General features: G+C 38.9%; 1 protein-coding gene across 1 annotated transcript in view; it reads right to left on the bottom strand.

The window, feature by feature from the left end:
- Cps1 (carbamoyl-phosphate synthase 1) overlaps window positions 1-15706 on the bottom strand; it is a 112448-nt gene that overhangs the window by 1627 nt on the left and 95115 nt on the right. Inside the window, exons 32-37 of the mRNA XM_036173467.1 lie at window positions 14194-14364; window positions 11790-11864; window positions 9258-9356; window positions 2650-2709; window positions 1552-1664; window positions 145-274 (exon numbers count right to left, since the gene is read on the bottom strand). Of these exons, the coding sequence (XP_036029360.1) occupies window positions 145-274; window positions 1552-1664; window positions 2650-2709; window positions 9258-9356; window positions 11790-11864; window positions 14194-14364 (648 nt within the window). The remainder of the gene's footprint in view (window positions 1-144; window positions 275-1551; window positions 1665-2649; window positions 2710-9257; window positions 9357-11789; window positions 11865-14193; window positions 14365-15706) is intronic.

The raw sequence follows: 15706 nt of genomic DNA, 5'->3' as shown, positions 1-15706 counted from the left end.
AAATTCCTGTCTGTTCTGAATGCTCCACAAAAAGCAAGTGAGAGAGAAAGAGATGAGGGGGGATACAAAGAGTGATTAACACACGTGAAGGGAGACCTAGAAATAAAACCTACACATGGCTCATATTTAAAGGAAATAACATACCTGGAAATTAGTGAGGAGAGCAATTCCACTGTCCACTGCTGTCCTCCGAATCACATAATTATCATGGACAAATTTAGTATTGTTGTTGGGGAGGTTAATCACAAGGTCAATGCTTCCATCTCTAATCAATCTAAAAAGAAATGAATGAAAACTTACAGTTGACAATGTCTATTTTATAATTAGTTTCAAAATGACTAACACTAATTCCTCTCTCTGCCTTTTAAACTAATGATATTACCGAGCCACCTGCCGCCTGCTCTTTTCTACTTCTAAGTTGATGTTCAAGTTGCACTCACAGGAGAATTATAATTTTTTATTGTGGTTTTGAAAGAACTCTGGTAGAAGTCTAACAGGATGCAAAGGCAAATACCACCCAACATAGCAAGAATGGACAATTCGATAGATAGTCACTTGGTTTTTATGGAGAAGTGATCCCTCCAGCATTGAAGGCCCTCGAGGCTTCTCCCCACTCACTGCATCTATCTCTGCTTGCTTCCCACTGCCTGGCAGAAGAAAGCATGAGTCTACCTGGCTGTGAATTAACCTGTGTCACATTCTGTTGTTGGACTGACTGAACATACCCTAAGAGACCTTCAAATGCCAAAAGCATGAATTAGATCTGGTTTTCATTTCATAATACTCTTAAGCAAGGTGCTCAGAGCATCAGCGGAAAGTTTCTAATGCCTGTATAAGATGACACTCTTCCCTTCACTTCATAATGATTTCTGTACGACTTTTAATAAATAGCATGCTGCGTAGGATTTGGTATGTTGCAGCTATTGTGTAAACTAGAACATTCAAGAGTAACTGAGAAAGATCCACTGTGCATTCATCCCGTGTAGCTTTGTACCAACAGACACCCTGCAGTTCCTGAAAGCTCACAGAGTGGGTCTCACAAAATCAGGTGGTGATGGCCTAAGAAAAAACCATTTAGTTAAAAACGTTATCAAAATGCTTACTCCAGTTTTCTCTATGCAGCAAATGCTCAATAAATTGACAGACCCAATGATGCACATCCTCAGTGAAATGTCGATGATTAATCAAGTATATACGCATACACATACCTTGTGTGTATACATTTATGACGTTACATAGGAAACACTGCATTAAATTCTTCATAGTTTTATTTTATCTGTCAAGCACTTTTAATAGGAATACCTGAAAGGTGTTTTCGAACATGTGGACAGGCACACATGTGGTAATTCACTTTTTATAAGAATGAAACTATCACCCATAAGTGTGTTCACTTGTAAATTTGTTAACCAAACTTTGGAAAAAAAAAAAATTGAAAGCAAATGAGGTACGAGCTTCACACTGTACTAGCTCCCACCATTTATCTTCTGCTTTTCTTTTAGTTTTTTTGGGTTTTTTTCCCCCAATTCAGAAAAGAGACTATTCAGTTCTTACTTTCTGATAGAAGAGAGGCTGGGATTCTGTCCTTCCTGAGATGGCCATGCCACAGGGGTGGCAGGGACATTGTTGGCGTTGAGCCAGTCTGACGTGGCTTCTGTGGCAAACAGCTGCATTTAGAATAGAAAAGTCAGTTACAATACAAAGGAAGAGCCTTTGTTAATGAAGAGACATAGGAATCACTTACAACCAAAGGAAGAGGAAGGAACATGGGAGAAGCATGGTGCCGAGGGTAGCCACTCAAACTCAGAATCTGGGGTGGTGGTACCTCAAATGTTTCTAAATCTTTTCATTGAGGAAACACGTAAGAGCCTCTGCTGTAACTGCTTTTGTAAAAGAATTAGTCATAGCTTAGAAATTATTTTTATGAGGTCAACAAAGCCCATGGCCACAGGCCCAATCTGAGCTGTGGGAGTAACTTTGTTTTTTACTGAACTAGGCTGTGTGCAGAGCAATTTGCTACAAAGACGCTTTGCCTGCAACTGTAACAGCTGGAAACTATGACCTCATACAGAATCAAGAAGAGGAAAAGAGACAGAAATACACTGGAGAACGTCCTAATTTTGCTTCAACTATAGTTTCCAAGATTTTAAGCTAACTACTATTGAGTTTGTAGTTACTTTGTTAACCCTAGTCTTCCTAATTATTTTATTCTATGTAAAACTTATTTTTTTAACTTCCATGGTTTGACAGGTTCAAGTGTTTATATAACCAATTTTCATTGTTTTCACCCCCATTCCTCACTCTGATCCTCTTCTCTCCCACTAGAGCCCTTCTTCTCAACAAATTATTTTCATGTCTTCTGTGTGTGACCCACTGAATGTAGAGCTTCTCTGCTGCAGGATGAATGGAAGGTGTTTATTATTGACAGGACAGTTTACCAGCAGCTACAATACTGAAGAAAAGGACACTCTGCTCCCCCAACAATAATGAACTACCAATAATCCTCTGTGGGAGTTTTGAAATGATCAAGTTAGTTAAGCCTTCCAAATTAAAAAGGCGGGTTTCCTGTTTGTGCAGTATTTGTTTCATGGACAAATTTCCATGTTGAAAGAAAGGTACTTTAAAAAAAGGAAAAGAATTGAGAGAGTATACCTTGAATCCTTCATTGTGTAACTGCTCAGCCACACCAAGGAATCTTGGACGGAATGATTGCTAGAAAAAGAATGTAACAGAATTCACTTTCTAGATATGCATTGTCTCTGTTTAGACGCATTCAATATGGTGTCCCACCCACCATTGCAAAAGAAAGTCCCATATATTCGTTTTTACTTAATATGTTATTTATTCTCCAACATAGATGAAATTCCATTCATGTTATCTTCTTTTCTGTCTTCTACCCATCTCTAAGACCTTTCATTCACATTGAGCCCATTGTTTAGATCCACACTGTTTCTTTGTGTGCATGGTTTCTTTGTCTGGTTAGGGAGACACGAAGGCTGAGATCAGAACATCAAGTCAACCGTGTTGGCGCCTGGCTGTTTTGCTATTCCAAACAACCTGCTCTCGTTGGCCAGTTCTAATTTTGCACTATCTTTAATAACTCACTCGAGATCCTAGAAGGTCATTTGCTAAGAGTCCCTAGAGTATTAAGTTCCTTCTCAAATCCTAGCTTTATCATTCACGGGAAATATTTGCTCAGAAAACTTAACACCCTTGGCCTCACTTCTAAAAGAGAGATGATAATGCTCCTGCCTCTTGAGGCTGCACAGTTCACTGGTTTGTGTTTCCCTGGGTAATTTAGCTTTTCTCTGAGGTAGTCTCCTCACCCCTTCAGTGCAGTGGTAATGATACTTGTGGTACTGGGTCATTGTGATTGTCCAGTAGGTTAATTTATTTGCAATCACTACAGAGGATTACTACTCCAGATCAGCAGTTTCTGGGCTAATAACAGTTCTCAAGAAATATTGATTAGTATCATTAAGACAGTTGCTGGGTTTTTTTTCCAGCTTCCCAGAGACTAGATTCTTGTCCCTGTAACCCAGTACTGAATCCTGGGTTATTCTATCATTTATGATAATCCAAACCATCTTTCTCACTATTTACACCCACTTCCATACAGGTTTTTTTAATGTCCTTGCTCCTTTTTCAGACAGTTTCTATCAGTCTGTTGTGTACTTCCGAGGACCCCAGCTGGACCTGATTTCCCTGGATCCCTGCCCACTGTCATCAGGGGTTCACCACTTCTAAAGACTCCCTGTGTTTAAGTGCTTTGTGTTTTCAAGGCAATGTCCAGGAAGACACACAACAAAGATGAGTAATCTGCCCAAAGTTTAAATTCTCCCTTTGACCTTATTATCATGAATGTCTTAGTTCCTAAACCATTTAAAATCATATATGCTTAAAAGCATATCTGTTCTCTTTAAATGAGATCATTTTGCTGGACTTTCCTCTAAAAGGTTTTGTTCAACTGATGATATAATGTGGTTGTTTCTATAAATGTCCTGTGATTGATTTAGAAATCATATTGGTGATGTTTGAAAAAAAAATGGACATGATCCTGTTTCTTATCCCCAAACTAAGAATTGTGATAAAAAAACATATCCAGATCCTTGTACAATTTTTATAATGATTTGCCCCCATAAAGTTTCCTAATATTTACATGCAAGGGTTCTCTGAGAACAGATCTAAATCCTAGGCAATGACTCCAAAGACTGTGTTCAAATATAAACTCTTTTTAGATTCTGGCCCTCTAAATCCTAGAACTGCAGTTTTAGGAGAGGAAAACACTGGCAAATAGAAAACATAAATGCAATGGGATAAATCTGAGCCAAGGCAGGCACAGGGGTTATTCAAGACAGCCTGCTATAACATGAGTTGTAAGCTTCCCAGGGTAGTAACCTTCTATTTCCACTCAGTACTAAACAGGAATAAATAAGTTTAGATATCATCAGTTATGACTCTAAATAAAATTATAAACTATAATAGAGAAAACAGAATAATTATTACTCACTGACATTAGGACAATTTAAAGCAGTATGCAGCATTGTCTTAACATATACACCAGGCAGAATAGGACACTAATATGCTCAAGTGTGATGCTGCTTAGGAAGCAAGGGGCCAAATGAGATGACCCATTATATTTGCCTCATAGTTGAAGGTTCCTTGATAAGAAACACACGTGAAATATGCAAAATGAATCTCTGCATTTTGTTAAACCCCCCTCATATGAAACATTACATTTGGACTTTCTGATAAACACAGAACAGACTTAGGTTTGTACTCAATGACATGAGAGGTCTCAGTTAATGCCTGGATAATTGGTGCATTAGTCATGCACTTAACTAATGACTCTCAATCTCTTAAACATCCCTTTAGCAAGAAGTCACTGAGGACATGGTGATAATGAACTACCACAAGTAAGGTATTCCTGGATGTCCCAAAGCATCAGCATCAGCATCATCTGAACTTACTAAAAGTAGGAAACTTTAGGCTGCACCCAGATGGATTGCCTCAGGTGGGTATCCCAGTCAAACATAGTTTTCAAACCCTCAGGTCCCTCTGATGGACACTCAGTTTAGAAATGGAAATGAATGAGGCTGGAAGAGCTATCCTTCATTCGCTTTGCAATTTGAGGTCAAGATGTATTAACCTTGACCAAAGTCACAATGAAAAATGTTGAGGGGGGTACCAGAATGCGATTTTTTTCTTTGCCATTTTAAAATAAAATAAGTCAGCAGGTCCTCTAAGACCTGGAGATACCAGGCAGAACCTTATTATGAAGCTGTTTCATTGCTGTTCCCCAGGTGGAAAAGATAAATATCCAACATGACAGTATTGGCAGTTCCCAGCTAGGGAACCACGCTGCCTTCTGGTGTGGGGTGTTGGCTTCCATAGACACATTATAAACTTCTATCAAACATGTATTGACCACTTGTGACACATAAAACAGCCTCTCTACAAAAAGAAATTACCGCTGTCAGCTCGCATCTGAGTAACCTCAGATTTAAAAGCCGATTGAAAAGACCTGTGTAAGAATCCATTCCTTAGTAGTAGAGGTGAAAAGTACAAGTTAGTTTATGCTCTGGGAAATGTTTATGAGGGGGGAAAAAGTTCTTTTAAAAGTGGAATAAATATCTATTTCCTTCAGTGATCATTTTCACGCTAAGCCAACTTCCGGCTGCAGAAGAGAAAGCCGAGTTAACACTAAGTGATGTCTGAGGATGCTCCAGGGTCGCCTGGATTGACAACTGTGTGGTTGTTCCTAATGATGCCCCTTTGAAGATAAAAGGTTATTCATGTCACTTGGAGTCGTCTCTTCAAATAAACGCTTGCTTTGTGTTTCTGAGCAATGCTGAAGGCCAGATGTCGGGCTGGTGCCTGCCACTTCACCAGCATCACTGAATAGCCCAATCAGAGGGGGAAACACAGAGAGTGCTCTCCATCTCCTCTAGAGTCAATCACTCATTGTTAAAGGGTGTTCTAGAAAAACCTCAAAACAAGGCAGATTGCCTTCTCATAGCAACTAAAAATACATCCTGACAGGATGAAAGGTGGCTGGAACGACAGCAGGGAAATCAAGGGTGATTCTGTTGCCTCATAAACCCATATTATGCTTCTTACATTACAAACGCCCTAGACTGTGGAAGGCTTCTTGGTAAAGACACAGTAGTGCACATGGCAATTAAGCTGACAAAGGTACTTTGTTAAAATATGCATCCTGACTCTTCCTTTCTCCTAAGTCCTAGGTACACAAGATTGATGGTACAAATATTTCAAATTTCCTGAGTGATTTGGCTCTGGGATCTGGCGTAAGAAATGCACAAAGAGATTGTATGAGTAAAGGATTACAATGGGCATGAGAAACACAGGTTTAGCAAGAAAGCCACACGCAGGCAAGCATGTGCATGTGAACACACACAAACTTTCTACATACTAAAAAAAAAAAAAGCTGCTGGTAATAAATGCTTATTTTCAGCCTGTGACACTAAGTGAAGAAGTTTTCCAGCTCAGAGTCACCTTGCCCTCTACTCTGTGTCTCTCTGTTTCCTCAGTTTTCTCTTGGAACCTGTGGTGCCAGATGAATGAGTCTACGTGTCTTCATTAAATCTTTCTACTCATAGCATGTACTTAACTCAGGGAATGTGGAGAAAGGAGAAGACTGTCACTACAAATAGGGTGGATACTGAACCTCCTCTCCATTGCTCCAGGAATGAATTATAAAGGAAATTCATGGTAATGATATGGTCTCAGGGTTCTAGAAAGCCTATGGCAGCATCATATGATGTGGATGGCCACCCTAAGAAACCAAGATACAAACGTGAACTCCTCTCTCATAACTTGATTAAATAACTCCCCCAACAAGATAGATGCTTTCAGACATACTTTCTAGCCCTGGCCTTCATTTCTATATTAATCCTCTGTTAAGTCCCTTTCTATTCTGATTATATGTTTAAAGGAGTTATGATGAATCCTTCTGACCCAGTGATAGCGTGTCCTTTCTCAAAGTGTGTCCTGCAATACAGAAACACAGATGACTGCATCCATGCTGCTGTGAATGCTGGGTAAAAAGATGACTTCATCCTGACTCCTGAGAATGCTGGGTAAAAAGATGACTGCATCCACGCTGCTGAGAATTCTGGGTAAAAAGATGACTTCATTCGTGCTGCTGTGAATGCTGCATGAAAGCTGAGTTTAGAATGGATCCTTTTCTACCTGAGATAGAGCCTCCAAGACTTAAAGCTATTGACTCTCTACCTAGTCTACCCCGTCATAACTTCAGCATAAGCTATCAGACTAAGCACTTTTTAAAATTAGAGTGAACAGAGTGGAAAGACTATATAAACATTAAATGTTGGGAATGGCAGATGTTCTTCACATTATATAAAATAAGTCATAAATTATATTCCTTCTATTTCTAGAGGTTTAAAATTCTACTGATCGATTTTCCTGAGTTGTAGATACGTCAGTAACTAGAACATTATTAAAGAATCTTAAACTACATTTAATATTGTACTAAAAATATTTTTAAATCACTAATGATTGTCACTCATATATACACAGAATACATTTTTGCAACAACTCATGTAACTGCTGAAAGATTGTTTTAAAAATAATGCATTCAAAGGTAGAATTTTAACTAATAAAAACTCATTGCTTTGAAAATATTGTTCCCCAATCCATAAGGTCTTCTTTTTTCCTACAAAGCAAAATTCTGTTCACTGATGCCCAAATCCCACAAATATTTCATAAGAACAAATTAATTTTGTGGCACATTTCCCTGCAGCACTGGAACCAAACAAGCCACAATTTTATACATCACTGCCTTCTTAAACTGCTATTTGAAAATGTTAGCAGTGTTTTGATTAGTTGTGAAGATGAGGGCTAAGGGCATGGTCTCCTCTGAATGTCCCCAGGTCTCACATTAAACTTTAAGCCATCACTGGAAGATGGGCCAATATTCTCCTACTTGGGACTTAATAATACTGAGCACCCATTAGTAACGTGATGAGTCACTCATATGATGTGATTTGTCTCTAAACTGCCATTAAGCCTCGTGTAGTAAGCCATCTTGTTAGCCTTTGCTCTAAACCCTTACCATCGCCCTTCTGCCACCTTCATAATGCAAAACCTCGAGTTACTCTTTCCAGAAACTTCTTCAAAGTGACTACCTGTCCAGTCTCTGGAGCCTAATTTGCTAATATTAAGACACCCTAATGAGGCAGCATTTATAATAATCACCCACTGGCTTGAGAATACCTGATTCTCTTCTAATTATGTTTTTATTGATTTTTGTGAAGACATGCAGGGTTTGAGCTTATTAAAGTCACAGTGGGGGGCTATATATGACCACTCATTGTTTTTTAAAGGATATAAGAATCGCTAATCTCAAGTCAAAATGAATGACCATTTGAGAAGCATATACAATTACTTTTCAGGAAATTAGAAACAGAACATGTATGCACTGTTTCAATAATTATTTCAAGGAGTTAAAGACATTTTATGTCCAAAACTTTACCCTAAGATTTATTTACACTTGACTTGCAACAATAAACCAATCATGCTCTTCTTATTGTGGTAATATTGCGTTATAGTCATCTCGTCTTACTTTGTTCAATATACATAAAAAGAATGCACAAGGCTACACAAGCTCAAGCCAGACAAATCCCAACATGAAGAAAGGAAATAGGCATGAAGTCCCAAGCCTACCTAAAAAAATTGATGATAACTATTAGCTGGGAAAGAGTGCTAATTTGCTGGAAGACTGTAGTCGGGTTGGGTTGACCACCATCAAGTGAAGGCCACACATCTATGAGTATGTGGACAGCACACACAGTGGATTTAAAAAGATATAGGACACCAAGTTAGGTGGGAAGAAAAGGAAGGATGGATCTGGAAGGAGAGGGGGTAAATGATATGCTCGATTAAAGTACATTGTAGAAAATCCTAAATAAATGAAAAATGAGAAAAGCGTATAGAAAACATCTAATCGAGGAATAGAGAACATTGCTTTTCTAAAATAGTCCCTTTAAAAACAAATAGTCTCTCAATAGAGACTTTGCTTTCTGTTTCTTATTTTACTTTTTTGTCTGCTGCTGCAGCAGGGGAAGACTAAGGGAGCAAATAGAATATACAGTGGTCATTCTCATAAATTACCACTTTCCAAGGCATGCAACCAAACCCCCTCTCTTCTATACCACAATTGACATCCTGGCCACTAACAGTGTGCTACCTGAGAATGTGCATAGCCACAAGCCACTCACCTGGATTCCAATCAGAATGCCTTTCTGTGGTATCTTAAACCCTGTAGACAGCATTGCCTTTAGGAAGGCAGTATGAATACCCTCACCAAAGCATGCCACCTGTTTAGGATTAAATGAAAAATATAAAATCAAGGAAGGGAAGAATAATCAAATAAAACTTATACAAAAAAAGGGGGAAGAAAGGAAAAATTGGAGAGCAATGTACTGATAAACTCTTTCCCTAGATTTTTTATCGTATTTCCCAAAGACCAAGCAATCTGAATCCAAAGATTAAATGACTGGCCAGGACAGATGTGTCTTATGTTTTTAATTAAGCCTAATGAATGAGTAAGCAATTTCTTCTCTACTCAACAACACTCAGCAGTACAACAATACTGGATTGTACTGCAAGTTATTTGGATACAAATCACAGCTTCTGGTGTGTAATGTGGTGAATTTCCAAATATTAATATGAGTTCATGTTAAAAATCACTGTATACATCATGTGTACCAATGCAGTAGTACATGAATTCAGGGTGGGGGATGATAAAACACAGACTGCTGGTCCACTGGTTTTAAATCATCTCAGCCACCTTAAGAGAAGGCTGCCTAAGAGATGCCAATAAGTACGTGAAAATCTCAAAAGAGTTTGTTCCTTTTTATCATTTTTAGAAACTGAACCAAAATATTCTGCAACTCATCCTAGAAACCCAAGCCATGTATAAAAAAAAAAAAAAGTGGGGGGGGGGGGTGGGGGTGGGAGAAAGATGCCAAGCTAACACAAATTGGTGGGGTCTATGGAGATTTCCTCTAGGGTAACTGCTGCACGCTGTAATTACAAGTCAAACAGCCACCATAACTAGAGGACAAGTGGTGTATTTTAACACGAGGGAAGTCAATTCTGCACATCATCATCTGGCACACGTTCAGAGTCACCATTATAGTAAATAATGCTGACGGCTGAATTCATTCTTTAAGCAAATGACTCTCTCTAGCTGGGCAAGGAAAGTTCTTGTGAGTGTAACCTTCAGCTGGCCACAAGAACATGACTGCTTTTCACTCCACCGTTGAGCATTTTCATCAGTCAAATACTGACCAATCAACTTGAGCAATGTCAACAGAAGTTCATGAGTCTCACTTCCACTGAAAGGGACCCTGCAGTCCGATCAAAAATGCAGGTACCCAAAAGAGGTCCCAACAATTTTCTGCCTGGCCATTAAAAACAAAAATAACCAGTCAAATAGTTCTGTAAGTATCAGGATGACATCCTCCCTTGACTGATGTAAAATAAGTGCCCCTGAAAACAACAGACTTGAGGACACTTGGAAATATGACTTTAATATTAGAAGAAATTCTTCCCTTTTATAGTTTAGAAAAGGAGACAACAAATAGGAGCAACTTCTACATTGTTCATATTATCATCGCTGTGTGAAACAGAGAGGACTAGACTCTGAAAACAACTTGCCACACTAGAGAAGCAGCTTAAGAGAAAGAGGCCTCCCCCTGATCCTCGGCTCTTGGCCAGCTGAAAACAGAATCCTGGAATGAGGATGAGCCTGAAGACAGCATCCTTTAACTGGGAATTATATAGCTCCCATCGTTCACAGCGAGGCTTGTTTTCCAACTAAATCAAAAGAAGCGGCAGAAGGGTCAAGAGCCACTTTCTACGAGTGCAACTCCAACACCAGAGTCGTTTGTTCCTCACTGCCTGCATCCCGGTCTCTGTTGGCTTCTCATCAGAGCTCACGCTTGTAACCAAGCAACCATATAAAACTCCATGTATTCTCTGCAATTAAATATTCTCCTCTGCAGATTTTTCCTTAATACCAAGAGAGACAATGATGCCTAACGGTCTGATGTTACCACTCCAGTGTGCACTGATGAGGATCTGAAGGTTGTAGCATGTACGTCTGTCAAGGGCTAGGTGATTCATAAAATGTCCTGACACTGACATGTAGAGAACTTTCTAGAATCTGACAGCTCTCTATGAGAAAACACATTTTGCATTCTTAAAAAAAAAAACCTTCACTTGACACAATTCCAGCACAAGAGAAGAGGGACATCCAGTGGCCAGTCCCATTATCATTTTCAGATCAGCCTCAAGACGTTCAAGCTGCCTCAGGAGTGGGCTTGGGATTTCTTACATATTTGTGGTTTCCAGTGTTCACATCCATGACCTTTTTAATGCTGTCATTCTACATATTTCCAGTAAAGATGGGCAGATCTGCTTCCATCATAGCAAAGCAGGGGATGAACTGTTTTTACTGGAGTAGGTGGGAGCTTTAAAAAGATTGACATAGGACATGCTCAGATGTCTTCAGAAATACATGACTGTTGTTTCACAGTGGGTAATGTGCTACAAAAAGAGGTAGAAGATTTTTCTTTAATTCAAACTTCCTAAACCTTTGAGATCCCCTGGGAAAAAGAAAAGCTTGGGAAGTTTGAGTTTCTCTACCCACTTACTACTTTATGTACAAGACCACATTCAGATCATGGAACCATAGACTTCCAAGTAAATTTGATAAAAGCAGTCATGTATTGTTAACTACTTACCTCTCCAGTGGAAGCCATCTCACATCTCAGAATAGGATCAGCATCCCTCAGTCGGGGCCAGGAAAACATTGGAGCCTGTCAGATGTAATAGGGCAGGAAAATGTGAGATAAAGGATAAAAAGAGAAGAAAGGTAAGCACACTTGGTGAATCACCTCCTACAGGTTTCGTTAGGCCATGGTGAACAGAAACAATTAAACAAATTCTCTCTGCCCCAAAGCTCTGACTTGAAAAATAGCTTTCAAATTCTGTTCCAAGAATATGTTGTACTCCTGGCCCAAAAGTTGGGTTAAGTAATCACAAATGATTTCTGTAAATAGATCCCATGTGACCAGTCTAGACCAGTACTTCTAATCTGGCCTGCACATATTCTTATTGGAGTTATTTCAAACAACATCTACTGGGCATTAGTCTTCCAAACACAGAGTTCAAACACATTTTCCCCTTGATAGGCTTTTGGAACATTCCTTGTCTTGTTCTGTTCATTTGAACTTGCAGCAAGCCACCTTGCCAGACATGGCTGTCTGTAAGCTGACTTCTGAGACATTAAAGTGTTGTTGACACCTCTTAAAAGCTTTGGAAAACGTTCTGCTTGGAAACATTTTTTTCTTTTTTTTTTTTTTTTTTTCATACCAGCAGAAACACTTCAGGGCTTCCTGTTCAATTATTTTATCAGCGTGACTCATAAGGACCAAGTTCTTCTTTCTTACATATGCCTATTCATCTGGTCTAGATGACCCTTCCACTGATACTGGCACTTCTAAGTTATGGGAAAAAGAGCTTGAGGTCATTGTATTGGGTCATATTGTGTCATGTTAATGATGTTATCATGTGCTGCTGTCCGCCAGCTTTCCTGGTCTGCTATCTCTTTCCCATCAGCCACGCTAGGTCTTCTCAAATTGACAACAAATAGGTACCTTGAAAATTAAGCATTTATTGTGTTTATTAATAAAAGAATTTAAAATATCTACTGCTGGGTTGCCTTGTCCAGCCTTGATATGAGGGTTTGTGTCTCGTCTTAGTGAATCTGATTATGCCATGTTCTATTGCTGTCACTGGGAGGCCTGCTGTTTTGTGAAGGAAAACAGGAACAGTGGATCTGGGGAAGAGTAGGGGGGCACTGGTAGAAGTAGAGGCAGGGGGTCTGTGGCTGGGATATATTGTATGAGAGAAGAATTAATGATAATAATGATAATAAATAGAATCTTACAGTGGAAACATTTTTGTTGACTACTGACTTCTGATCTCAAACATAAAATTAATGTGTGTTATATATCTGCAACCATTAAAAAATTAAAAAATGAAAAAATAAGATTCTGTCTCAACACACTATATAATCTAAGGAATCCTAAGCTACTGACATTACATTTTTGATTCCTAGGTACTACTTAAACACCTACAACTAAAATCAGGAGTCAGAATCTCACAGAAGCAGATTTATTGTTGGAGCCACCAGTACATATAAGAACAGAATCCTTTTAAAGCAGTAGTTCTCAACCTCCCTAATGCTGTGACCCTTTAAAACAGTTCCTCATGTTGTGCTGACCCCAACCATAAAAATATTTTCATTGCTACTTCATAACTGTAATTTACTACTGTAATGAACCGTAATATGAATATCTGATATGCAACCCCTGTGAAAGAGTAATTCGACCCACAAAGGGATTGCAACCCATAGGCTGAGAGCCACTGTTTTAAAGACATCCAAGCTATGTCGATGTTACATAACTTCATTGCACAATATAAATTAACGTCACTGTCTGTGCTTCATCTAAGAAATTCAAATGCATTTGTATACTTCATGAATGTCCATGCCTGTCCATCAAAGTGGTTCATGGTCATAATATTAAGTACTCTGTACACTGAGGCAGCTAGAGGACTATAGTGGCTTTATGATTAAGGTACTATTAAAATATAATTTCAATTCCATCACCCTCATTGCTCCGCTACAATCTATTATTTTAATTTCAAAAATCTGTGCCACTGAAGAAAATACACACTAAGCAAAAGCAGCTAGGGTGGTAAGAATTTAACCAGCCCCTCAGGGTAACCCCTTTTATGAGACTCCTGAATTCCTAGAGACTTTTCACAGTTCAGCTTTGTCCTAAACAAGATTGCCCAGAATTTTAATTTTCTAACTAAACCAGCACCATGTTTCAGCTGCGGAAACATGGGTTATAATTCACTTGGCTAGGCGATGTTGAGGTCATGTTATCCTTGATGGTTGTCAAAGTTTCTGCAAATGCAAATAGTTCACATGAGGTTGCTTGCAGCACAACCTCAGCACGTTCTAAAGGGAAGATGGTCATCAGTCCAGCAGGTCTGTTAAGTCCCAGAAATTTTGTGGCAAAGGTTTCCTTTCATTTCATCTCTGCTCATAAAATGACCCATATTGTAAAATATTACCTTAATGGCAACATAGTCAGCAGGGATGATGGGTTGCTCCAGTGTGGGAAGACGCTGCTCATCAATGTTCTCTCCAATCATCACCTTTGTAGCCACGTCGATAAAGTCCACCCCAAGAGTCTTGGAAACAAAGGGGAAGGATCGAGATGCTCTCAGGTTGCATTCGATCACCTAGAAAGATAAGTTCAAAAGGGGAAAGACAATGAATGCCAGTAACAACAATCCTCATGTTCATTTTGTCCCTTGGTTTCCTTCTGTTATTAATTCATTCCCTAATCCCATCCCTTTACCTCCACTGCTTAGATTTTTGACTAACTGGCTTCTTTGAGGACATTATCTTTGAACTTTGACTCTTTCCCATCCCATTTCCCCAGTTCAATTGCTGCACATTTCTGATACCTTTCATTTAATGCAGAGTTTGGATAATGTCACACCCCTAACTGAGAAGTCCCCACTGGAATCCTGGTGGCTTCATATTAAAACCTGGCTAGTGGAAACCTTCTGTCTTCCTGCTTCAATGCATGTCTCTCTCATCTGATACCAAATTACTGACCCAAGTTCTGCCTTCCAAGATTTAGTTCCAGTCCTCACTCAGAAAAGAAATACTTTCTCTGAACATAAAGATAATGAATTCATATCTCCCCAAATGCACTAGTTATTCCTTGTTGTAGATGATCTTATAACTATGTATAACACCCTCTCTACCTTCAACCTACCCAAATCCCAGCTATTGTGTAAATTCTCATTCACAATATAAAATTTTACTTGAAGCCTTTCATTATTTTCTCCAGACAAGACATGATATTCAACTATGTGTTCAATATATGTAAATATATGTGTGTGTGTGTAAATATACTCATACATATGTGTATATGTTTATACATGTGTGTGTGCACCCTGGTAAATATGATCTTCCTGTTCAACTCCAAGGACATTTGCACACCATCCAGTAACTACTAAGGCTATGAATACACTTATAGTTATCTGAGTTCATTTTCCTCCCAATCCTCATTAAGTTAGAGTATTAGTGAAATTATTAAGGCAACTCCACATAGTTAAAAGGGAGATACATTAGAGTATCTGCAGGTGGAAAATATGCCTCATACATCATTTTAATCACCACTTGCCTCCATCATTAATGGTGAACAGATATTGGTTACTAATAGTTTAAATAAAATAAAATAATTAGAAACAATCTAATTGGTCTAAATTATATGTTGTCTTTCAAGATGGGTTATAAAACAACTTGATTCTCTAGGTAAGAAGCAAATCAAACTTCAAGGAAGGATCTCTTAAATGCGCATTCTGTTCACTGTAAGATACACCCACATTCATCTGTACTTCACTGTGGATGGAATATGGTGATCTTTCAGTTCATCAAGTACTTCATAAAGCTGTGAGTGACATATCAGTGCCACTGAGAGCCCTTGCCTTCAAACAGGAGAGACATTACACACACTGCAACATCCCTCTCAGACAGAAGTAGCTGCCAGGTCACAGAGATTACCAGGGT

Source organism: Onychomys torridus, chromosome 23 (genome assembly GCF_903995425.1).
Source record: "Onychomys torridus chromosome 23, mOncTor1.1, whole genome shotgun sequence".
Lineage (NCBI taxonomy): Eukaryota > Metazoa > Chordata > Mammalia > Rodentia > Cricetidae > Onychomys > Onychomys torridus.
This window is presented reverse-complemented; position numbering and strand designations above follow the sequence as displayed.